Below are 24,167 nucleotides of genomic sequence, written 5' to 3'. Positions count from 1 at the left end.
TTCCAGGAAATCCCAATTAAGGTTCTGAGCACCAGTTTTGTAATACTTAATCCATAAAGAAATAGTTGGTCTTAGGTTGTTCCATTGTAAGCAGCGTAGAAGTTTAAACATTGGAATTAATTAATGAAGTGCCTTTGCACTTCAGACATTTATTTTATCTTTTAGGTGATGAAAGATATAAGGGAAAAGTTCCCATTATTTTTCACTCCTGTCTAAAATGCGTGTATAAAGGTAAAAAGTTGGGCATATTCAAGGAGAAATTTAAAAGTTTTCACAAACTTGTCTTGTGCCTCTTGCTCAATTTATGCTTGTGTGCATACATAACACAATTAGCTGAAAATTTTACAATTGGCTGTATTTTTAACATAAGTAGAATGTATTGTTTTGGTTTGAAGTTCAAACCTTTGCAGGTTTTTGGGTTGTTTGCTTGTTTGTTTCCAGAACTCAATGACTTTTTTTCCAGTTACATTTTTGTATTGACTTTTGCAATGTAAGCTTCTCACTTCTGCTGTGTAAGGAATATAATTTTATCAATTTATTTTTATTTTTAAATTACATACACAATTTATTGTTGTCTTATATCATGTGATGGTTTTTGTCTTAATTTGTAACCTGTAAGTATAAAATTGTTGGGGTTTTTTGCATTATAATGTAAGTTATGCACAACTACACTGTGACAGAAGGCAACTCTTTATAGTGTAATGCTTCTAATATTTTTTCTTGTGTAATTCAGGAAACCACTGATTGCTTGTGTGGAGAAGCAGCTTCTAGGAGAACACTTATCAGCTATTTTGCAAAAAGGTATTTTTTTTAAATAATTGTAATCTTTGATTAGCAATGGAATCTCACACTCTGCAATAGCTATAAATTCCATGGCTTTTACTTCAGGAGGTATATTAGTCATGGGAAAAACTTCCACAGACACAGAAGACCAATCCTGCGATTGTTACCCTCACTGTGAGGAGTAAATGGTGTATTTGGAAAGAAATGTCTAAAATCTAATTCCATATTTTTAAAGGCTGCTAAGCCTCTAAATCTCCTTTAACTTGCAGCAGTGGGCTTGGGAATTAAACCTTGGAACTGCTTCTTTCCTAGAATTATATAAACTTCTAAATGAGAGCTGCAGTTACTGTTGTAGCTTCTTTTATGTGATAATCACACATCTCAAGTGCAATAATTTCACATATTCTCGTGATTGTGTAGTTTAAGAATCATCAGTTACTGGAACTGGCAGCATTTGAGGCAATGAGCTTTCATATGCCTTTGTCTCTTTTGTCTGGAAATTTGAGATAAGAACTGCAGCCTTCCTAGGAGGTCCTTATTCATACATTAGTGTGTTCAAATTGCCATTTCTTTGTTCCTCTAAAGTTTTAATATCTCCTTTTTTGCTGAATTTCTGGGTCTGTTCAGTATTCCCTGATCTTTGAATATTTGAAGTTATTTTTTCTTTAGCTTGCAGTAGCCATATTTTAGGTTTTAGATCTTCTAGCAAATTGTCCTTACATCTGTGTTTTCTTTTATGTTGCAAAACAGATGTCCCTGGTAGTCTGGTATCTTCAAACTCCCTCACATCCGTGTTTAACACTTTCATGTTATACATACCCTTTCTATGTCTTTTTTTGTCCCTTTTAAAGATGAATTATGCTCAGTTTTATCTCAACTATGCTGGGAATAGCTTGTTCCACTGTTTTCAATACATTTATAGAAATAAACTTGGTCACTTCATCTTAGCTATTCTTAAACTTATAAACAGAAGATAAAAATAATTATATTTTGCTGATATGTGTTAATTTTGCTTGCTCTTTAATTCAAGTATGATTAAGTAACTTTTCCAATGATATGCTTGTTTATCAAGTGGCTTCAGCAGGAAGTATGGGGTCTTGTTTTAAACTGAACTTTTTCTTGGTTTACAATGTGTATGAGCCATCCATGTAAATATGGAGAGACTTCTACATTTTTTGAGCTCTCTGGTTACTGTGCTTCATGACTCCAGGATTGTTGGATCAGGTTTTGCATTCTGTCTCTAGTGAAAAAAAATAGTAATAAAGTTTCTATCATCACTTGCTTAGTTTTCTGCCTTTGATCTAGAACATGTTTTAATTTGCTTATGACATCTTAGTATTCTGTTCAAGTAGAAGATGATGCTGCCTTTTGTAGGTTTTCTTCATTAAGTCAAGGAATGTGAAGTAGTCAGTTTGATGCAGGAGTAAAAACCTTAAAAATGCAGGGTCTGTATAAGAAACCTTTTTTCCCTTACATTAGTATAACTGCTGTTGACTAGATATTTGGGGTCAGATCTAGTGGTGTTTTTTTTTTTTTTTTTTTGTGAGTAAATAGATTTTCCCAAGGCTATAGCACTGCTTTCTGGAAGCTCTGTGAAACCTGTTATCAGAGGACTTTGCTGCATATCCTTTTTGTTTGTCAAATGTGTGACTAAATATTTTTTTCAGTTGCACAGCTCATACTAAAGGAAGAGGGAAGGCTGTATGTTATCTAGCTTATAATAAAGCAGATAGTGTTCTTTAACTGAATAGGAGGTGTCTTTAACTGAATAGGAGGTAATGGGATGGGCTTTTCTTAATTAAGAGAGCTGGGGTTATTCAGCATGGAGAAGAGAAGGCTCCCAGGAGACCTCACAGTGACCTTCCAGTGCTTAAAGAGGGCTTATAAAAGAAAGGGGGCAGATGGCGATAGGTCAAGGGGGAATGGTTTTAACTAAAAGATGAGAGATCTAAGATGAGATGTTAGGAAGAATTTCTCTACTATGTGGCTGGTGAGTCACTGGAATATGTTGCCCAGAGAAGCTGTGGATGCCCCATCCTTGGAAGTGTTCAAGGCCAGGTTGGAAGGAGATGGGAGCAACCTGGCCTGGTGGAAGGTGAACCTGCCAACAGCTGGGGATTGGAACAAGATCTTCCAATCCAAGCCTTTGTGATTCTTTGATTTCCAGGATTTTAATTCCATGTTCAATGAAAAGAGAGCACTAAAACTCTGTATTTGGGACTGTGTAGTCTGTTGTCTTACATTTAAAGTATGTCTATTCTTCTGATAACTCAGAAATTTAGGAAATCTCTAAACAGCAGACAGAAGTTTACCTGGCATTGTTCTTGAACATTGTTTGCCTTTCTGAACATGTATGTAAGTTGCAGTAGACAGTGAAAGTATTTTTAAGCTGAAGAATATAGCAGAACATGGAATAATTTGGTAGTGATTTGCAAATCAGTTTTAATATAATTTAAAAATTAGTGTTAATTAAATATATTTGGTGAAGTAGGGCAGTTGTACAGTGTCAGCTACACTGATGGTGGGAATTGTCAACCTGTGTAAAATCAAGCTTTTTGTTTTTAAAAAAACTGTCATAAATCTTTGGTGCTATGCTCTGGTATTACTAAAGCCTCTGTAACTGACACCAGAGTACTTCTGATTACACTGGAACTACATACATACTCTCAAATGGAAAAATGTGTATGAATTACTTGCTTGTTAGATTCTTTGGACTTCACTTCTCCATTTGTTAGCCCAAAGCTTAGTCTCATGTAGGGTGAATCAACAAAGCAAAAGTTGCTTGAAAGGAATTTGTAATCTTGTGTTATTCCATTGGTAGGAGTGTAGATTGTTCCCAGCACATTCTTAATCTAAAAACCTGGCTCACCATGCCCCACAGGAAAAAATCGTGTGAAGTATTTATCATTACTTTAATTTAGGGCAGTTTATTTAGCTTCCTGTTGTCTCTAGTGGTTCTTGATGAAACTATACCCTTGAAGTCAAGGTCTCTTCATAACCATTCTGCAAAAGGCTCACGATCACCACCTTGTTGGGAAAGTATTTCAGTTGAAATACTGGTATATTCTCTAATAGAGATATTCTCTGATATATTTCTAATTGTGTTTATGTAACTGTATTCAAATTTCCTTTTTTTCTGATTAAATTTTTTTTAGGACTTGATAGCCTGCTTGATGAAAACAGAATATCAGATTTGACCCAGACATACCAGCTGTTCAGCCGGGTAAAAGGTGGGCAGCAGATCCTTCTGCAGCATTGGAGTGAATACATCAAGGTATGTCAATGATCTATTACTAATGTAAAAATTTATGCTGTTACAAATTTCCTCTGTCAAAGTCAAGAATAATATATAGGTGTATCACCAAATTTCTGTTTTAAGTAAAAATGGGAAGGGATGTTAATGCTTCTACCTCAGTAGCAATCACATGATAAGAAACAGCAACACCTACTTTGGTTTTAAATTTCTACTTGGAAGCTGCTTTCTTTATAGGTTTGAACATTACACAGGATGTTTTTGATTGCATTGCTTTAAATAGAACCACATGCACGTTTAGACTGTTCTGGACTGTACTATGTGTTGTTTTGCTGCAAATACACTCAAGTGTTTGCATACCTGCAAAACCTGTTATTCTGCTGCAGTTTAGGCAGTGCTACTTGTAACCAGCCTACAACAATGTGGATGGATTTTAAAGCTGTTGGGAAGGGAATGCTCCTGTTGAAAATAATCCATCAGTCCTATTTAGATGGTTTGGGTTTGTTTGTTAGCCATAATATCCATGTAGTATGCTGCCCCAGAGAGCTTGCACTCTAGTGCTCTTGCAAGATGAAGGCAGGAAAGTGTCACATGCAATTTTTCTCCCTGGAGTTGATAATTCCTGATGTCAGGGCTCTCCCCTGAACTGCCCATGTGTTCATCAACCCTCAGGATTAAGTGTGCAATATCAGTTAATTCCAGAGGTGCATTTTCTGCATACCTATGTCTAGAGCTCAGCATGATCCACCAGTGCTGCAGCTCGTGGTAATGGAACATGGTTACCCTCTGTCCCAGGACTGAGGAGGAGTTTATTCCTTAGGACGTTGCCTATTGAATGGTGGTGCTGTGGCTGAGGAGGATCTTCTTTCTTCTTCTTTCTCCCAGACCATGTTCTTGACTTAATCCTAGCGCTGCCTGCTACTACACAGGCTCTCCTGTGATCTATTGTGGTATTGTGTGTGATTGTTTTATCACAATACCTGGGCAAGGTCAGCTTAATCCCAGGTTTAGTGAGCTAAGGAGACTCACAGAAAAGTCCATATGCTGGTCCAAGGAAAGAAGTAGGAGTTCAAGATGGGAAAAGGAATAAGGAAAGGAACCTCTCTTCTCATAACAGCTGTTAAATTGGGTTATCATACCCTGTGTTTCACAGAGTCAGACTTCTTACAGCTTTATATGGTTGTGTACCTACTCAAAAACCTAGAAAACCTTTTCTGTAAGTGTCAGTAATCTCCTTCCAAATGTTCTGTGTGACAGTGAAGAGAGGCTTCAAGAATTTCTACTGTTTTATCTTGTGAGCCAGTTTACTGTGGTAAGGGTCTGTGTTCCATTGCAGTCAGCCTTTTGTGAATTCAGAGGTGCCATTTGGCTTTTTGCATCTAGGTTTGCTGTTTCAGAATGGGGGGAAGCCTTGCAATTTATGAATGTACCTGGTAGAGACAGTGAGATGCTGAAATGTTGTGTTAATGTAGGGGAAATTGTGACAAGTGGAAGATCTGAGGGACTAGCTGGCCATCAGAGATCTCTTCCAGCCCAAACTGTTCTGTGATTCTGTGACACACATGTTGGTTCCAAGTACCTTGGGAGCCTTGTGTTCAGCTTTACTCTGAAATGGTACTTGAGCAAGATCTCCATGAAAGATGACAGTAGCTAATTAGATAATGCAATGGAAATTCTGAGGCTGGGGAGGAACTTGCCCCATCTCTTCTACTGTTCTTGGCTAACATACTTCAGTTGGCCAAAATATGCCCATTGATTACTGTTTTGCTTTTGCTGTGCCCCCTTTCTCACTTTGGAAAACTGATCATTCCGTCCAGGGCGCTGATCAGTGTTACTAAGCAAATGTTAATTGTCCAGTAGGTGAAAATCCTCCTTTACAGGATATTTTAGATATCCATTAGACAAATGGTGTTCTGTCTCTGAGATAATAAATGTAGGAGCAGGAAGAGAAAGTCAGGTCTGTGTCTGCTTCTTGTGCCTGAGAAAGTTTTGTTTCCCTGCAAGTCAGCTAGGATCATTTTGGTTTAGAGCACTTGATGAAAAAGAAATCTTTGAGGGCTCAGCTGCAGCCCTCAAAGTTTTGCTACCTGTTTAATCAGTTAAGCTCTCTAGTGGGTTTAATAAAAATAGTGCAAAGTTTTCCTTCATACTTAACATTTGAGGCAGTTTCCATTTAATTTATTTTACATGAATCATAGTTCTGTATCTCACTGTGAACTTGCACATCATAGTCATGTCTGTGTATTTTTTTACTTTTGTCTTAAATGTAAATAATCTTTAAATCAGCACTAATGTTTGAAATCCATCAGTGTGTCTAGTTTTTATTTTGAATTTCAATGCATCTCATTTTTTAAAAACTTGAAGTCATAAGTAGTTCTGTAAATAAATTCATTTTCCTATGATACTTTTTATAAGGGTAAATGTGTCTGTTGGGGGAGATAGGTAGCACTCTAAAGTATTTTACTATCAAAAGTGTTTGTTTTACAGAACTTTGGGACAACAATAGTGGTTAATCCTGAAAAAGACAAGGATATGGTGCAAGAGCTACTAGATTTTAAGGATAAAGTGGACCATATCATAGAAGTGTGCTTTCAGAAAAATGAAAAATTTATAAACTTGATGAAGGAGTCCTTTGAAACATTTATCAACAAGAGACCAAATAAGCCTGCAGAATTGATAGGTACACAAATATTTTTCTGTAAAATATTTCAAAAATCTATAGAAAGCATGGTAATGCTGCTGAGTGTGCTAGTGCAATAGCGGTGCAGTCGCATTCTGCTTTAGGAGACTGGTTTGGGGACAGCCCCGAGAGCCTGGGTGTGCTGCCAGGGGGCTGCTGCAGCTTGTGTCACCTCCTGTCCCTGCACTGCTGCTTGCACAGGGCCTGGTGCTAACAACTGCTTGCTGCAGCACGGGGCTGCCACAGGAGGAACTGCCCTGGGGGAGAGCAGCTGGGGCAAGTAAAGGGGAACTGACTGTAACTGTGGTAGTGGAGGAGTTCTGTGGGTGCTCTGGATATCTCAGAAAGGAGTAAGTGCAGCCCATCCATCTGCTTTGAAGGCTGAAGTTGGGTTAACAACTTTAAAGCCTTCAGACACAAGGAGTTTTAATATTTTTAGCTTATCCCTGATGGGGCAAAAGCTATGCTGACAGCCTTGCCTGCTGAAAAACTGGAGCTGTGGCATTTTACACCAGGAGAGGATCCTGCTCCTTGGTTGTTTTTCCTCTGTACTTTGTTTTGCCTTTATTTGGCTGATTTTGCTGTCTTCATTCTAAAATCAGCTTTATGTAGGATAGATTGCACAACATAGTAATACAGGTTAAAGCCATTATATGGGCTGTTGTCATTTGTGGATCATGGTGTCCCAGCTCCCACAAAGGTTTTCTTCTTACACAGAAGGTTGTATAAGGATACTAACATGGCTTAATAAATACTTAGCTAAATTCAAGGCTTAACCTTATTTCTGGCATTCTGAAAATACTAACTGGAAAGCATTGCTTCTGTTAAAATTTTAGTATGCTCCTACCAGGGAGCATGTGGGACATTGTAAAGATGTATAAAAATATAGTCCTCTTTATGTTGTTTGTTTCTGTTTCTCATAAAATACATTCATATACATTGTACGCTTCCAAAACATTGTCTTTCAACAAGTAATGTGCTTGTATGACACAAAATCTGGGAAATTTTAATGTATTAATTTTAATTATTATACTGTATTAATTTTTTGCCTTGGACTATTCCTTTTTGCAGTACCTTTCCATTATATATAGTAGGGCTCCAGTAATATTCCAGTAATACAGTGGGACTGTCATTCCACTGAACACAGGGATGGGAAAATAGAAAATGTAGTGCTTATCCTATGTTTTAACATACATTAGTACTTAACATATAGTAATATTTCAAGCAGGAGATGCTTAAGTTGGTTATTTTCGATCTATTTTTTAAGCTGTTATCTAATTTCATTTATTTGTAGCAAAATATGTGGATTCCAAGTTAAGAGCTGGTAATAAAGAAGCAACTGATGAAGAGCTGGAAAGAATCCTTGACAAAATAATGATCATATTTAGATTCATTCATGGTAAGCAATAGCAGTTCACTGTTGATGCAATTAAAACTGTTCCCTTTGCTATTAGCAGGGCTGCTTTCCTCTGAATGCAAGAGATCCTTTTCAGCATGATTTTCTGCTCAACTCTGTCTTTAATTCAGGTTGCCTTACTCTTGAAGGAGCACAATAAATATACAGGGGAAGACAAATAGTTCTGTGGAGATTGGCAAGTTGCAGACCTTTCAGAGTCTTGTGAGTGGAGACCTAAGAGTTGGAGGTGTTGCTGGAAGTTTTTTAACATAAATTAACCATGGCTGTAACCACAACTTCTCTAATGACAGTACAGACTTTGCTGTCCACTTATGTATGTTGTAGGTACAAAGAATGAAAGCTCAGCTGCTTTCCTTGACTTCTCTTTTCTCATGATAGCTGAGAAGGAACACAGAGGAGGGCTCAAAATGACAGGAAAGTGTTATTGCTGAGTTACACTGCCTTTGAAATGCATTTCCCCCATGAATTAGCAAATCCCCCCTGTCTTAGCAAAAACCTTGAATGTGTTAGGATTTTTTTTTTTTTCTAGATTGGCTATCAGAAAAAAGTGGTCTAATCCAATATAGATGCATTGTCACTGCTCTGAGGGAGGTGGAATGTGTGTCCTGGGCTGGGGTGGAATAGCAAGAATTACCTAATTCTGTATTAGTTTGTCTGAGATCTGTGGGGTTCTCTCCTCATAAAAATCCCAAACAAGTACAATATGATGGGAAAGCAGTTGAGTCATAAAGTAGTATCATTTGCATAATTTATACATAATTGCAGCATTTTTGTCAGATGGAGATGGTGAAGGAAAACAGTTGAACTGGCAGCTTGTCAGCCCAAGAGAATAATTTTTGTTAATCTGAAACTTTCACCAATTCAGTTTTTGTGTTACTGAGCTAAAAGCATGGATTTTATTTTGAGCTGTCTGGTACATAAGAGCTCTTTCAAGAACAGATGATAATTAGTAGGTAGTTTCTGGGTATTGGCATTTTTGATAATATCTTGATGCAGCTGGTTCATAAAATTTCATCAGGACAGGCTGGAGAAGGACAAAGACTATTATAAGATGCCCAAATTGGAAGCTGTTCACAAAGAATTACGAGGGGGCTGCTGTAGGCAGCACAAGTAGTGCCTTGGGTTACAGCAAAATTGTTCCTCTTAAAAGGGAAACACCTTGCACTGTCATATGGGAGAGATTTGGGTTTAAGGTGTGAAAGTTTGTGGGTATCCTACGTGACCCTTTCATTTCAAAAGGCTATTGGCAAACCATGTGAGAAGACTTCTGTTAAATTTTCTTTCCCTTAGGCTTTTAAAATATATTCCTTAATATATAGAAAACCTCCCTCCCCTCCTTTTTTTTTCTTAATAAATCAGACCAGTGGAGGGAAAATGTTCTTCTGGACCCCAGAGTAATTTCATTTGTTTTGTAGCTGATCCAGTGGGAAATATAAGGCAGTTCAAGTTCCCGGGGCAGAATAAAAAGAAATAAGTAAACATTTTGTAAAATATGTTAAAAGTTATTAAAATATAAAAAACAAATTGTCTACATGTTTTTCTTCAATGCTACATGATGAATATTCTGCTAATCAGCTTTTCATGAGAAAGGCTTGTGTCACAAACCTGAAGGGCAGTGATGCAGATAGAATGTATTATTTAATTTTATTTTTTGTTTCAATTTCTTTACAGGGAAGGATGTGTTTGAGGCATTTTATAAGAAAGACTTGGCCAAAAGACTGCTGGTTGGAAAAAGTGCTTCAGTAGATGCTGAGAAGTCCATGTTGTCAAAGCTTAAACATGGTAGGTGTCTTCAGATGTGTTAAATTTGTATTACTTTTTGGCATGCAAATTTGGAATCCCTGTTTTCTCATGCTTTTAAGTGACAAGCCAAATTTTAAGTAATAGCTGTTCAGCTCTTAAATATTAAGGGATGATGTAAAATATGTGTATATATATCAGACCTTTCATTATGCTCAGCAGCATCTATAAGGCTGACTTCTTAGGTATGAGACTGGTTTATTTGATGTACCTACAGAGGAGCAAAATCCTGACACGGTACCTTTTTGTGGGTGCTCTGTAACCTGGTAAATGTGGCTCAGCTGTCTCAGGTTAAATGTTTATCACTTAACTTCTGTGCTTCTTTGTAATTGTGGGATCTTTGGTTGTTTTTGTGTGTGACAGAATGTGGTGCTGCTTTTACCAGCAAACTGGAGGGCATGTTCAAGGACATGGAACTGTCAAAAGATGTCATGGTACAGTTCAAGCAGGTACATTGACTTTTGTATGCTAAATTTTTCAGTCATGAGGAGACATTTAATGGTGCTATCCCTTGGAATAAGCTAAAATTAAAACTGCTTTTGAGCAGGTCCTAATAATAGTGTCTACTTGCCTTTCTGTTTATACGACAGAATTTATTTATTGTATCCAATAATTTTACAGTTTTATTTGATTCCTTTTAAAGTAAGTTAGTCTAAACACCACATAGTAATTTGGCTGACATCCTTGTAAGTCTGCATCCCTTCCTTCTGGTAAACTGGTGCTGCTCTGATGAATTTGTTTGAACAGCCCACACCAGAGAAACTTCCTGAAGGTTGCTAAGTGCACAGAAGCTGTGCCTGTTTCAGCCCCAGTGTTTCCAGCTTGTTGGTGACTGATGAAGGCTTGCAGGAATTACTGTACATGCTCATCCTGTTGTTGCATTTCTCTCTGGGTACTTGTTTTGGGGCCTTGCTGAAGGCAGGATGCTGGGTTAGAGACCTGACCCAGGACAACACCTGTAATAAAATACTGTAGCCACTCTTCTGTCCCAGATTTTGCAGTCTGGCCTGACTGATGCTCTACTTCAATTACATTAAAAAGTTTTGTCTAACAGATGGAGGAGTCCAAGGGGATCTTTTTGATCTTAGTCTTTGCCATGGTTTCTTTTCTTTGGCTTTATCTGTATGTGATTAAAGCTTCTTTGACCTTAGTACCCTGTATGGACAGAGGTCTAGAATGTTTCAAGGCATGTTGATCTTTTCTTTGTACTCCCAACCACTTGCTGTGTTTTGAAGTTGGGGAAGTGGTCATTAGATAGTTACTCAAAATCCTGGTAGAGCATGTCTAACCAAGGTTGTGGCCTGTAAGAATTTTTAGTTGTTACACTAATCCTAAATTTCTAACTTCAGTGTATACATTTTCTAATTTAGTATCCAGATAGCATACTTGAATAATTTTTGTCTCTTCTATTTCAGTATATGCAGAACCAGAGTGACCCAGGAAATATAGACCTGACAGTAAATATATTAACTATGGGATATTGGCCAACTTACACACCTATGGAAGTCCACTTAAATTCAGAGGTTGGTGTCTGAATTCTTCTTCTAAATACGCTTTAACAAATTAAATCATTATCACAGGGTGCGTTAATGCCCTTCATTTAAAGTTTTTCTGCTAGATATCTAAGGTGTTTATGTAATTGTAAGGATTCCAGAATTGCAAAAAATAGAACATAGTGGATAAAGTCCACTCTTTTGAGATGATTATTTCACTCAGTGTGGGTTTTTTTTACCTGCATAATAATATCATTGCCTTACTTAGCATTGCAGTCAGTTACTTAAAAGTTTGAAATTGGTCAGTTCACCTTAATTTAGTCAATCTTTAACTACACTGGTTAGGCACTTTGAACTAGTCAATAGTTATGTTTTTGCAAGTTCCTTTTTTCAAAAATCCTTCATCTGTTCCCTGCAATGTCATACAAAACTATCCCCTGCATTTAAATAGTATTGGCTTGAAAAATGATTGTTTCCAAGTTGAGAGATTCTTGCAAAGCTCCTTCCAGTAGGGATTTAGGTTGAAATGTGTATTTGGAGTCCCTGTTTCCTACAATACCTTGTTTGATCAGAGGTATGGAAAGCACTTCAGAGGCCAGAGGTGGTAATGGGGCTCCCACTCAATTTGGAAGATATGGAAGCTCTGGTACTCTTGTTCCTGAGGTGTCTTTTCCTCTGTGGCAGACTACATCTGAAGGGTCCAACCTGAGAAACACATGATGAAAAAGGAGGGGTAGAACCCCCTTAGTTGGAAGTAAGAGGGTGTAAAGTAGTGGCATTGGACTGAGTTCCATTGCATCCACAAACTACAGGAAGAACTTAGGAGCAGATGGTACTAGCCAGTGTAAAGGTGTGAGATGGATGCTTTTTGTCCCTTGACTTCTAGGTCAGATTCAAAGTCAGGGACAAAACCAGTATCTCTTTTGAGGTTTAAAACCCTTTACAGGGAGTTTATTTTACTGTTATTCAAAACAAGCAAATTAAAAACCCAAGGAAAATGCAGTTATTTTTGAATGGAGGCTTTCTTATATGCATAGTAGTACCAGAGTACTTGAGAGCAAAATTTTACTCTTTGGGTTTTAAGTTTTTCCCACAAAAGAACCTATTATGAAACATGGTTGAAGAGAATAAAGAAATTACATGTGTCAAATCATTTGGTATCACTGCAAGATATAATGCTAGCATTTCTTCTCTTTTCTTATCAGATGATAAAGCTTCAAGAGGTATTTAAAACTTTTTACCTGGGAAAACACAGTGGTCGAAAACTTCAGTGGCAGACCACCTTAGGACATGCTGTCCTAAAGGCAGAATTTAAGGAAGTAAGTTTGCTTACATAATGCTTTGCCTGTTAGGTTAAAATTTAAGTGAATTATTTGGAATCTAATCATGTGTTGCATTTTTTATAAAGGTAGTAATATTTTTGTGGAGGAACAATCACAATTCAGTACTGTTATTTTGTACAGAAAGTAGACTTTTTTTATTAAACTGAAATACCACCTAGCTAACAAGACAACGATATTTGATAGGAATTGTTGCTCATTCCAGTAAATTAAGTTGTAATAAAGCAAAAAATTAAAACAAGAAAAAAACGTGGCATTTTTTATCTGTAATTTGGGGTTGTTTTGATTGTAGAAATCCTGGTGATGCTTTTGGTATGCTTGACACACATAAAGAGACTGAAGGGTATCAGTCATGTGATGGCTGTGGTTAAAATTTAAATGCTTGTTGAATATTTAACTGTTAAATAGCTGCACTGTTTGTTCATGTGCTTTTGTTTTGTCTCATGCAGTCTCTTGCCTTGTAATAGTGCAGCTTCACTGAGCCACAGCAAAGACAGAAAAACCCTTGAATTCTTCTGCCTACTTGTCAATATTAACTTGAGTTAATTACAGACAAATTCACTCTTGATAATGGCAACACCAAAATGTCATATAGTGTAATTAAAATGAAGTGAATCATTGAAGTAAATACCAGGCCATTCTAATGAGTTTCTGCTGTGTATTGTATTGTCACTGTTAGAGGAGCAAAAAAAGGAGATTTTTTAAGTATCCTGTTTCCTCAATACTACATTCAGGCAAATTGTTCTGTGTGCTAGGCATTCTAAAATGCATATCCATTCTTGTAGAAATAGAAAAATTAATGTATACTCTCTGTAACTGTCAATTGTAGGGGATACAATAGAAAATTCTCTCTGAATATTGCTATTATGTGTTGTTTCTCTTTTAGGGCAAGAAGGAGTTTCAAGTATCGCTCTTTCAGACATTAGTATTGCTTATGTTTAATGAAGGAGATGAATTCAGTTTTGAAGAAATTAAAATGGCTACTGGTGTAGGTAGGAAGAACACTTTCTTATTTTTAAATTTATTCATCAAGTGATTGGCAATTATGATTTGGTACGTGAAGGCCTAATATTAAGAAATTTGTCACGATCATTAGGACAAACTTCATGTGTCAAAAGCATACACACACCAGAAGAGATGAGGAGAACACACTGCAGGTGTTTCTTAGTGTATTTTCTTGGTGTGTAAAATTGACCCTTCACAAAATTATTAGTAAGAGCTGTGTGGCATATAGTACTTCTAACAACCTATTAGATTTACAAAATGTTTCACTGCAATTCTTAAAATCTAAGTGGTGATCAAGACTGTTGTGTGTACAGATTGGTTTTGCTCTTGTTCAGTTTCACATACTATGTTTTGAAAATGATCTATTGTAGAATGCTCTCAGATGGGGGTGATTTAAGAGGGTATTTTCAGTTGAACTGTTCTGAGAGCTCACCTGCCTGTTGCCCATTCCTGTCACTGGGGTGCCCCTTCACAGCAGGTCTGATGTGTTCAGAGCAGCACTGTGTGCTGGGGTGTATTTTGTAGCTCTCTGCCTCTGCATTTGAACCTGGAGGACAAAGAAAGCTGAGGAAGAGTACAGTTTTCTCTTTAACTATCTGCAGTGTCTGTCTTGTGTTTTTATGTTCCTGGGTGGGCTTTTTTCCCTGAATTCTTACACTCTCTTGAAATAGTTCTAGCCAAAACACGGTCATCATTACTCTCTGCAAGTTTTGCATCAATCAGCAACTTATACCCTGTAGTCCTTCACATGTTGAAACTTAAGATCAACCTAATACAGCAGTACCTAAAAGAGTATTTGAGTCCTTACAAGTACTAAAATATTGTAATGTATTTACTGAAAGACTGTAAAATGGGGATACCAAGAATCCTTTTGGTTCAGAATGATGCATTGCAGAAGGAAGTACAGCCTGGGTGCTCCGTTGTCTCAGTATCAGTGCTTCAAGTCACTTAGTCATCCTTTCCCTTAACAGTAAGGGAGCTGAAGAAAATCCATGCCAGTGATGATAATCATCAGGATAGTCTGGAGAGGCTCATTAGGTTGGAGTACCATGTTTACAGAACAAACACAGGTTCATGCAAGCCTGATCCAGGTCCTGCTTTCTCATCTTGGATTGCTGTCCCTTGGAGCTGGTATTCTGGCTGCCTGGCAGCAACAGATAAAATTTCCTGCATGGAAATCCATTCCATTATAGCACAAAATAAGGAATTCAATAGACTGTTTTTAAGGCAGGTAGATGGAATTGATAGTTGAGAGCTACCTCTCTATCATTGCACGGAGCTCCATGTCTGTATTTCTCTCCCCTTTGGAGAAGTAGTAGTATAAAAATTCAGGTGGTAAGGACAGCTCATGGTCCATGGGGTTCCTGTGAAGCCAGGATGAATAGCATAGAATCACAGAATGGCTGGTTTGGAAGGGATCTTAAAGATAATCTAGTTCCAGCCCCCTGCCCTGGGCAGGGACACTTTCCATTAAGCCAGGTTACTCAGAGCTCCATCCAGCCTGGTCTTGAACACTTCCAGGGAAGGAGCATCCAGAACTTCTCTGGACAACCTGTTCTAGTGTCTTGCAACTCTGACAATAAAGAATTTCTTTCCAATACCTAATCTGTTCTGTTTCAGTTTGAAGCTGTTCCCCCCTTGTCATGTCACTACATGGTCTTGGAATTTACAAGTTCCTCTCCATTGTTCCTGTAGGGATTAACTGGCCATGGTTGGAACCTGTGTTTTCCAATACTGTTACAATAAATAATCATCAGCCTCTTTAATGAGATTGTCCCTGGTGCATTAGGACAGTGAGAAAATGCATAAACTGTTACTCAAAGGAAGAATGGTCATCTTCTCTCTGATTCTGCTTCTTCAAGATGTGTTATTCAGATATATTCCATGTTTTTACTTGCCTGTCAAGGGAGCCTCTAGGAGCTGTAGTTTTTACTTCTAGTTGTAAATTCCTTTCCCTTTGGCATACTGTAACCTGTGACTTCACTTGCAAGCTCCAGAGTGTTTTAACAGCAGCCTTGTGTTCGGGCAAAAACACAGCTCAACAATCTGCATTTACTGAGGCTGAAACACAAAATGTCCCATGTGTCATGAATGCCAGTTTAGCCCACATTGTTTAAAGGGTTTTTTTAAGAAATCACAGACCAGTTGGAAGTTTAAAGAAGGAAAAGGTTGCTCTGTGTAAAAGCTCAAGTATTTTAAAAATAGCAATAGTGTTAATCTTCTACTCAGCTGTACCTCAGCACTAGATTGCAAAACCTTTGAGGAGATCCAGCACATTCAGTGATAATTTTATACCGTGACTAAAGTATTCTAGAGACTGCAGAGGCTGTTTCAATGCAAAATCTGATACAAGACTTTGCAACATAATTAGAATGTTTAAGACTTCATTTTATGTTGTCTAAATGCTTTTAGCCTTAAATATTACTAGATAAAATTTTCTCACACACTTGTGTCTACTACTTTCCCATTTTGGGGGAATTTTGACTATAATAGCTGTCAGCTATACCCTCCCACAAAACTTCATCCTGTCAATTTAGACTTCTGTGTTTTTATTTGATTATATATCAAATAAATATTTATTTGATTATATATCAAATCTTGAAATAGGTGGCTTTGAGTTTCTTGTCATACACTGACTTTTTCTTTTCCAAAGTCCTGTTACTACCACACATAACTAAAGCAATAAAACTAAGTTTGTGTTAATGTGAAATCTTTTCTGAGACTATTTTGGAAGGAAAATTCACTGAGATGAGCATAAATCTGTCTTTCTGATGTATATAATTCTGTGCATGCTGTCAGCATTTAACCTGTGAAAGATGAGACCAGATTTGAAGGCTGTGAGCTACTTCTTAATTGGAACTTAGAAGAAAGTATTAACATAAAACCACTGGCTTTTCAATTTATTTCTAGATTAATCCCATAAAACTCTTGATGTTAATGTTTTGTTCTGCTTTCTCCCATATTTGAACTCTTCACAGAGGACAGTGAATTAAGAAGAACCTTGCAGTCTTTAGCTTGTGGAAAAGCAAGAGTATTGATTAAAAATCCAAAGGGCAAGGATGTAGAAGATGGAGATAAATTCATCTTTAATGGTGATTTCAAACATAAGTTGTTTAGAATAAAGATCAACCAGATTCAAATGAAAGAAACAGTACGTACTTTTTGCATTCATTCAGTTTGTGTTATCTGTTTATCTACATATCCCATATGGAAAGATGTAATCTCTTGTATTTTTTGCATATAAAGAAATTAATATTTAAATTAAAATTATAATTAATTTTTAGACTAGTCAGAATGACTCAGAGAGGCAACAAAGACTTTAAAATCACTGAAATTGAAAACAACTTAGATTGCTTCCTGTACTGGCAAATTTAAATGGCTATGTATTAAACTAAAAGGATCTCGTAGAGGTTTCAGTCCATCTTAGTAGTTTCTGTGGTATTGCTGAACTCATGAATCAAATGTCACCATGTCATTTCTATATTTAGCAGGTAAGAAAGCTATAAAAGTTAGGGTTGTCCCTGATTCTGCAGTGAAAACAAACCTTTTTTTCCATTTTTTTACACAAGGTGACATATTCTAATTAACAGTGACTTGTTTCTTTTTTGCCTTTGCATATTAAATTCCCTGATAGTCAAACTGGAGTTTGACACAAAACACTGCTGTGTTTGAACTGTCAAAGTGTTATGGGTTCTCTCAAAAATCTTAAGGAAGTTTCTAAGATTTACTTTTATTTATCAAATAAGACACATTTTTTCCTTTACATTATCCTGAATTTTCTCTTGTACTTCCTTTAGCAGTACACTTCAGAAATCACTTAGCTCTTGGAATGCAGCAATGCATGCATCTGTCTCAAAGATAAATAAGAATGCATGAGCTTCATTTTATTGTGAAGATTAACCATAGAGATAGAATTAATAAAAAGTAGCAACAGAGGGTGATATGATTTGTGGTGTTGTGTTGTTCTTTAGGTTGAGGAACAGGTCAGCACAACTGAAAGAGTATTTCAGGACCGGCAGTATCAGATTGATGCTGCTATTGTACGAATAATGAAGATGAGGAAGACTCTTGGTCATAATCTTCTTGTTTCTGAATTGTATAATCAACTGAAATTTCCTGTAAAGGTAACTCATGTTTTTGTTTCTCCAACCATCCTAGATTTATCTAAATATATGTAATATATGTTTCTATTTAGCTTGTCTATAAGAGCAAGAAATGTGAAATATCATAGAATTAAACCCAAAGATGAAGGTATTGTGTAAACAGAAATAAGTCAGAGTATCATACTACATCAATTATATACTATGATGCATTTCTTATACAGCTTTTAGCAGTATTTTTTTAATATGTTTGCCTTTGTATTACTAACTGTTATACTAATCTCATCTTTTCTTGTAGCCTGGAGACTTGAAAAAGAGAATTGAATCTCTCATTGACAGAGACTATATGGAGAGAGACAAAGACAACCCCAATCAGTACCACTATGTTGCATAAAGAAGAAGAAATAGTTTTATTTAAAAATTTTAAAAAACTTAAAAAATAAAAACCAAAATCATCCACATATATCTTTAGGACACCAAATACATATGCTGTTCCAGACTTTCCTTTTAGCAGATTTCAGGTTGATGTACATTATTCAAGCAGCTGCATGCACTGCTGTGGAAAAGAAGCAAAACGACATGTTAATTGATCACCTTTGTCAGGACTTCTTACTAATTTTAAATGCCCTGGGGTTTTTTCCCCCTCTAGTTAATATTTTGTTCTCTTGGGTTCTTCAAAATTTAGTTTTACAGTTTTCTTTAACAATGTCATTGAAGTTGGATGGAAAGGTAAAAGCACCTGTGTGAGAAATAGTTCTGTCATGCAAGTCTGGTTTCTTCATTTAGGTGTTCCTAACTGCATCCACAAAGTCCCTAAATGCTGCATTCTTTAGCTACAGTTACAACTTAGGTAACTTTTTAAAAACCTTTCATTGATGAACATGTATGTACAAGCAGTGTTGTTGAAATACACTGAAGTTTTGCACCATGAAAACCCTTAAACTTGTGTTCAGGTAATTTTCTTCCAAGTTATTTCAAACTTCAGTCTGGTTTGGATAAATCAGGTTTTGAAGTGAGATTCTTGAAGTGCCAAGAGGACAGCTGCATTCGTGTGTGTACTGAGCTGTTGGATTCTTTAGCTAAAATATGGATTGTTCTATTATTACTACTTCTGCTGGCTTGGGTGGCAAAGATAGATTTGAGTCAAGGAGACCCTGCCTCATTTTAGGGCAGCAGGTGTATTTCACTGTAATTGCTGTAACATTTAGTTCTGCCTTGAAAATAACATCCAGGGAACCTACTGTACAGTGTGCTCCACTTTAAGAAAACAAAACCTTTTTTTAAAAAAATGCTTTTATGGTTTCAATATTGGGAAAGCATAGCTTTTTGTCTTGAAAGACTAAGGACTTTGTGAGTACTTTGTTACATATTGTACATATATAAGTTGATTTGAATTAAAGAGTGAAAGACACTGTAGATCTGTTAGATAACTGTAACCATAAGGAAGACACCTTTTCTGGTAATACTTGCAAGACTCTTTATTTTCCTTATTTGTCTACTGGTATGTTTCATTCTGAAAAAGAGCTACCAAAGGAGTTTTGATCACTACATAAAGGAGAATTTACCTGAGCAATATTTTCTTGAGAGATACCTTACTAAGTTTATGTAACGTGGGGTTTGTGCATCAATTAAAAGGCCATTTCTTAAAGTAAACAGTGCTATGAGGTGACAACTTGTGGAACTACATATTAAAAGTCCTTATTCTGTCCTCTGGTGTTATTAATTGTATTGCATTCTGAATTATTTTTGTTTCCTTTGTGTTTGGAAACTAAACACGTTTAGCTTATTGTATTTAAAGCATATTTAATATTATAATTTAATGTAGACTTATTTTAATATTTGAATCTTCAGTTAATGCAAATAAAGTCTTTGATGCATATTAAGTATTAATTTCTTAGCCTTTGTGAGGATGTGGCACTTCAGTTTATTTTTGAGGTTGGTTTTTTAGTGTTCTACCATTCACTCTGTAGTTCACTTTTTATGTATTTGGAAACCAGTCAGATCCATCTTACCAGACTTGTAAAACAAGAAGGAATATGTGCCTCACAGAAAGATAATGTCCAGAGAGGCTCTGACTGCACTGAAAGCTGGCAGTAGTGTGCAGGAACTGTTAGGAAGCAGTGAGAATGTCCTGCCTGCCCCTTCTGAACCCCAATGTTCTGGTTCAGTAGTTTTAAACAATAGCTTAAAGCAGTGCTGTTATCCTGAAGATGACTGAAATGCTTCTGCCTCAAGAAGCAATGTTAATTAAAAGTGCTGAGCTATGCAGATTTTCCTAATTGCCACAGACTAAGGGCTCTTTGGCCACTTTATTCTGGTCTAGCAATTAAAAATGAATTGTTCCACAGCAGTGGAAATGATGAAGCCTTTCTGTACTGTATGCCCTTGGTACCCAGCTGTATCATCCCCTGCAAATAACCTCGAGCAGCAGTACTCAGAGGGGTTCTCCTTGGTTCTCTACCCATCCCTTTACTTCCCTGAACCCACAGAGAATGTCATGATCCCTAAAGACTTATCCAGACTGGTCTGCAAGTGGCTTCAGAGGTTCACAAGCTTTGGGAGAGATTGACAGGCCAGGTAATTGTGACTCTCAGGTCCTCATTTTTAATTTGATTTCCTCAATTTTTTCTTACTGGGACATTTTATGTGCTAATCCCAACAGGTAAGCAGTTATTTTATGAGTCAGCAGGGAAATCACTTCTCCATAGTGGAAGAGCTGCATTTGATTGCTTTTCAGTAGCTGGTGATGGAATTTGGCTGAGCAGTCTGACTGCCTCAATCAGGTGGTTCTTTGGGGCCACATTGCCTGAGTGTACCTGTACCCACAGGGCAGAGGTTGCTCAACATTTCTTCCTGGAAGATCACCCAGTGTTGAAGATGTTGGGCAGCAGCAAAGTAACAGATGTTCTCTATAGAGCATCAATGTTCAGGTATGTCAGGGAAACGTGGATCTTGGCAATTCAGTGTCCTCAGAACAAACTGTAGAGCAGCTTCTATGGAATCACAAAAATAACAGCAGGAGCCTGGATACAGCTGGGGGCTCTAACTTACCCAAACCTATCCATTTAAAAAGCAATTTTCCTAAATGTGACATGCTGTTATCTGGCCCAACATTTCCTGAGGGAAAGTGATTGTGAGAACATAGGCTGGGAGCTGACTTACAGGTGCTTCCCAAGCCTGGCAGTTCCAGCTCTCCTTAGCTCTCCAGCCAACAGCCTCCTTTCTGCCCTCTCCTTGGGGCTTTTTTCCTTAGTTCTGTATTTTAGCTTTCCCTGGATTCCTTTGGCTGAACCTGGGTTTAGCATTTAACTCTTGATCTGCTGCAGGTTTTTTCATCCTTTCTTTGTGCCATATATCTTTGAAAAAAAATTACACACCTTTCAGGTAACTTCAATGTCTCAATTTGTTATGCAGATCTACCTCTGCACTGCTCCAGACTGGGGCTGAATGCCTGGGAAGCTGCCCAGTGGAAAAGGACCTGGGGGTGCTGGTGGCAGCAGCTGGACATGAGCCAGCAGTGCCCAGGTGCCCCAGAAGGCCAATGGCATCCTGGCCCTGGATCAGCAATGGTGTGGCAGCAGGAGCAGGGCAGGGATTGTCCCCCTGTACTCAGCACTGGTGAGGCCACACCTCAAATCCTGTGCTCAGTTCTGGGCCACTCACTGCTCTCTACTACAAGAAAGACACTGAGGGGCTGGAGCATGTCCAGAGAAGGGCAACAGAGCTGGGGAAGGGTCTGGCACACAACTCCTATGAGGGAGGAGCAGCTCAGGGAGCTGGAGTTGTTGAGGCTGGAAAAAAGAAGGCTCCAGAAAGGGAGCCTTATTGCTCTCTTCAACTGCCTGGAAGGAGGCTGTAGCCAGGTGGGGGCATTGCTCTCTTTTCCCAGGTAACAAGTGACAGGATGAGAGGAAAAGACCTCAAGCTGTGCCAGGGGAGGTTTAGACTGGATATCAGGAAAACTTTCTTTACTGAAAGGGTTACCAATCACTGGATCAGGCTGTCCAGGGAAGTGATGAAGCCATTATCTCTGCAGGTTTTTAAAAGGCCTCTAGATGTGGTGCTTAAGGACATAGTTTAGTGGTAGGCTAGGCAGTGCTGTGTTGCCAGTTGAACTCAGTGATGTTTGAGGTCTTTTCCAGCCTAAATGGTTCCATTCTGTTTGCAGGTTTATTATCTTTGGCAGGTATGTTCATGAGAGTGGACTCTGTACCATGAACTTGGGCAGCCATTCCTAGCAAGTCTTTTCTGAAAGTAGGTAACTGTGTGAAGTCAGGTAATACCCAGCAAAAGGCTATGGGAAAACAGTCAGTTTCGTGGAAATTCTTTCCTTGTAAAATCTCCCAGCCTGTACTCTGTCTCCTTTGTTTGTCCTCTGCCTTGACCTCACAGGACAGTTTTTACTGTAGTAATGGCTCCTAACTCTCCTGGCTGTTTCCCATGAGCAGCCCAATCTGAAGAAAGGCCAGGGAGTGCATCATGGTTCCTGTCTGGGCCTGTGAGCATGTTGCATGGCCAGCAGCTCTGTCAGATGAAATGTGTAGTGCCTGGGTATGGACTGTTTCCTTTCCCTCAGTGACAGCACAAATCTGGACCTCCAGGCTGTGTATATAGCAGCTTTTACAGAAGCTATAACTTTGTTTGTTTATGTCTTACCCTGCTCTCATGTTTGATTGATGTCAGCCAACAAGTTACCAAGCACTGGGGCTGATGGCCAGCATGGTTGTGCAAGACTTGATGCATTTGTCTGACAAACACCCTGGTAGTACTTGTACTGCAGGGAGGTGGAAATTGATATGGTGCTGTCTCTGCCCCATTAACTGTGGCCCAGTGAGCTAATGATCCACATCATGGAAGGTCAACATCGTTCTCTGCTGATAACCTTATGTTCCTTATTTACCAAATTTTACCACAGTATTGTTGCTTTATGCAACTTTTTTTTTTTTTGGTGAGCAATCCAAACATCTGTAATTTTTCCCTTCATAGATGCCCGTTGATTTTTCAGCAGGGAGGCAGAATACTGCACACCAAATTTAAACCTGACATTGGGCCTCCCTCCCCATGTGTCTTGTGGCAGACTTTGTGTTCTGCAGACCTTCCTCCACTCCCAGGGCAGGTTCCAAAAACATTTACCCAAAATGAGAACAACCCATGTCCCACCTCCATTACCCTCAACCCCTCTGCAGATGAGTCATTCAAACACTTGACCAGAGCTGCTCATTATGTCCTTTTCAAACTAACTTCTGCTTTTGGCAATGCATGGAAAGAATCAAGATTGCCAGAAGTGCTGCAGGGAAAAACAAACTAACTAAAATAATACATTACTGTGTCCAAAAATGCACAGGTAAAAATGCAGTGGTAAAAAAGAAATATGTGTTTATAGCAATAGCGTTGAAAATGAAAGGCAGATCCCCATGCCATCGTTAAGGAGCAACTAAACTTGTCCAGGATGTTTTGGGGAAACAGGAACTGTGAGTGAACTGAGACAAACAGCAAGGAAAGGTCAAGTTCACAGGAGCTGACCTTGACTTTAGCAGCTGGGAGTACCTAAATTGCATTTCAGATGGGTTCAATGTAAAAAGGTATGAAGGCAGCTTGGGAGCAGGAACATTCTGCCTCAGAGATGAATGTGGAGCAGGCTGCAGAGAGGAGAGGGACTCTACAGCAGGCACTGGGAGAAAGCAGAGGCACACTGCTACTGGCACACATTCCAGTCGGACTGCAAACAGGATTGCAGGAGCGAGATACAGCTTCTGGGGTTTCAGATGAAGTAAGCGTACCCCTAGTGTGGATAAAAGAGAGCACTGGATTACAAAGGGATCAAGTGATCTGGGCTGTCCTCTCCATTACGTCTGAGAATCTGAGAATGTTTACAAGCTAACTTCACCTTCTTTTCTGGTTATCTCAAAAAAAAAAAAAGGGGGGGATTCCTTCACAACCATCAGACAGCTGAAGCTATGTGAAATTGCAATTTTTACCCATGCAACAACACGTCATTAACAGTCCCTGTTTTGCCTTGGAACACATGTGACTCATATATGTATCTGGGTACACAGAGATAGAACACTTCGGCAACAACAGACCATCACCTTCCAATGTTTTTACATGGCTGGGACTGAATGAATCCTGTGTGAGAGGACTGTACTCACCTCAGACTGCCTTTAGCTGCAGTGTCACAAGCCCACCCTGGAGCAGCCCAGAGCCCATCGGCACTGCCGGCCCCCGAACCCGCTCCCCGCACACGGCCCCGCTCTCGCGAGAACTGCCCCTCGCGAGATCCGCCGCTGCCGAGCCCC

At 38.4% G+C, this 24,167-nt stretch overlaps 1 protein-coding gene and 1 long non-coding RNA gene across 2 annotated transcripts in view; one reads left to right on the top strand and one right to left on the bottom strand.

Moving 5' to 3' along the window:
* The window catches only part of CUL4A (cullin 4A), a 38,032-nt gene extending 14,837 nt beyond the window's left edge, over nt 1-23,195 (top strand). Inside the window, exons 9-20 of the mRNA XM_074535916.1 lie at nt 734-801; nt 3,939-4,057; nt 6,524-6,716; nt 8,011-8,115; nt 9,805-9,915; nt 10,297-10,382; nt 11,349-11,456; nt 12,632-12,745; nt 13,653-13,758; nt 16,750-16,922; nt 17,743-17,895; nt 18,170-23,195. Of these exons, the coding sequence (XP_074392017.1) occupies nt 734-801; nt 3,939-4,057; nt 6,524-6,716; nt 8,011-8,115; nt 9,805-9,915; nt 10,297-10,382; nt 11,349-11,456; nt 12,632-12,745; nt 13,653-13,758; nt 16,750-16,922; nt 17,743-17,895; nt 18,170-18,265 (1,432 nt within the window). The 3' untranslated portion in view covers nt 18,266-23,195. The remainder of the gene's footprint in view (nt 1-733; nt 802-3,938; nt 4,058-6,523; nt 6,717-8,010; nt 8,116-9,804; nt 9,916-10,296; nt 10,383-11,348; nt 11,457-12,631; nt 12,746-13,652; nt 13,759-16,749; nt 16,923-17,742; nt 17,896-18,169) is intronic.
* Nucleotides 18,254-24,167, bottom strand: LOC102061725 (uncharacterized). The gene is made up of 3 exons (XR_271158.2): nt 24,021-24,167; nt 23,395-23,653; nt 18,254-18,427 (listed from the first exon to the last, which is right to left on the bottom strand). It is a non-coding gene; the product is annotated as an uncharacterized LOC102061725 (long non-coding RNA).

This window comes from Zonotrichia albicollis, chromosome 2 (assembly GCF_047830755.1).
Source record: "Zonotrichia albicollis isolate bZonAlb1 chromosome 2, bZonAlb1.hap1, whole genome shotgun sequence".
NCBI classification, from domain to species: Eukaryota; Metazoa; Chordata; class Aves; order Passeriformes; family Passerellidae; genus Zonotrichia; species Zonotrichia albicollis.
The sequence above is the reverse complement of the archived record's forward strand: the minus strand, read 5'-3'. Positions and strand labels throughout refer to the sequence as shown.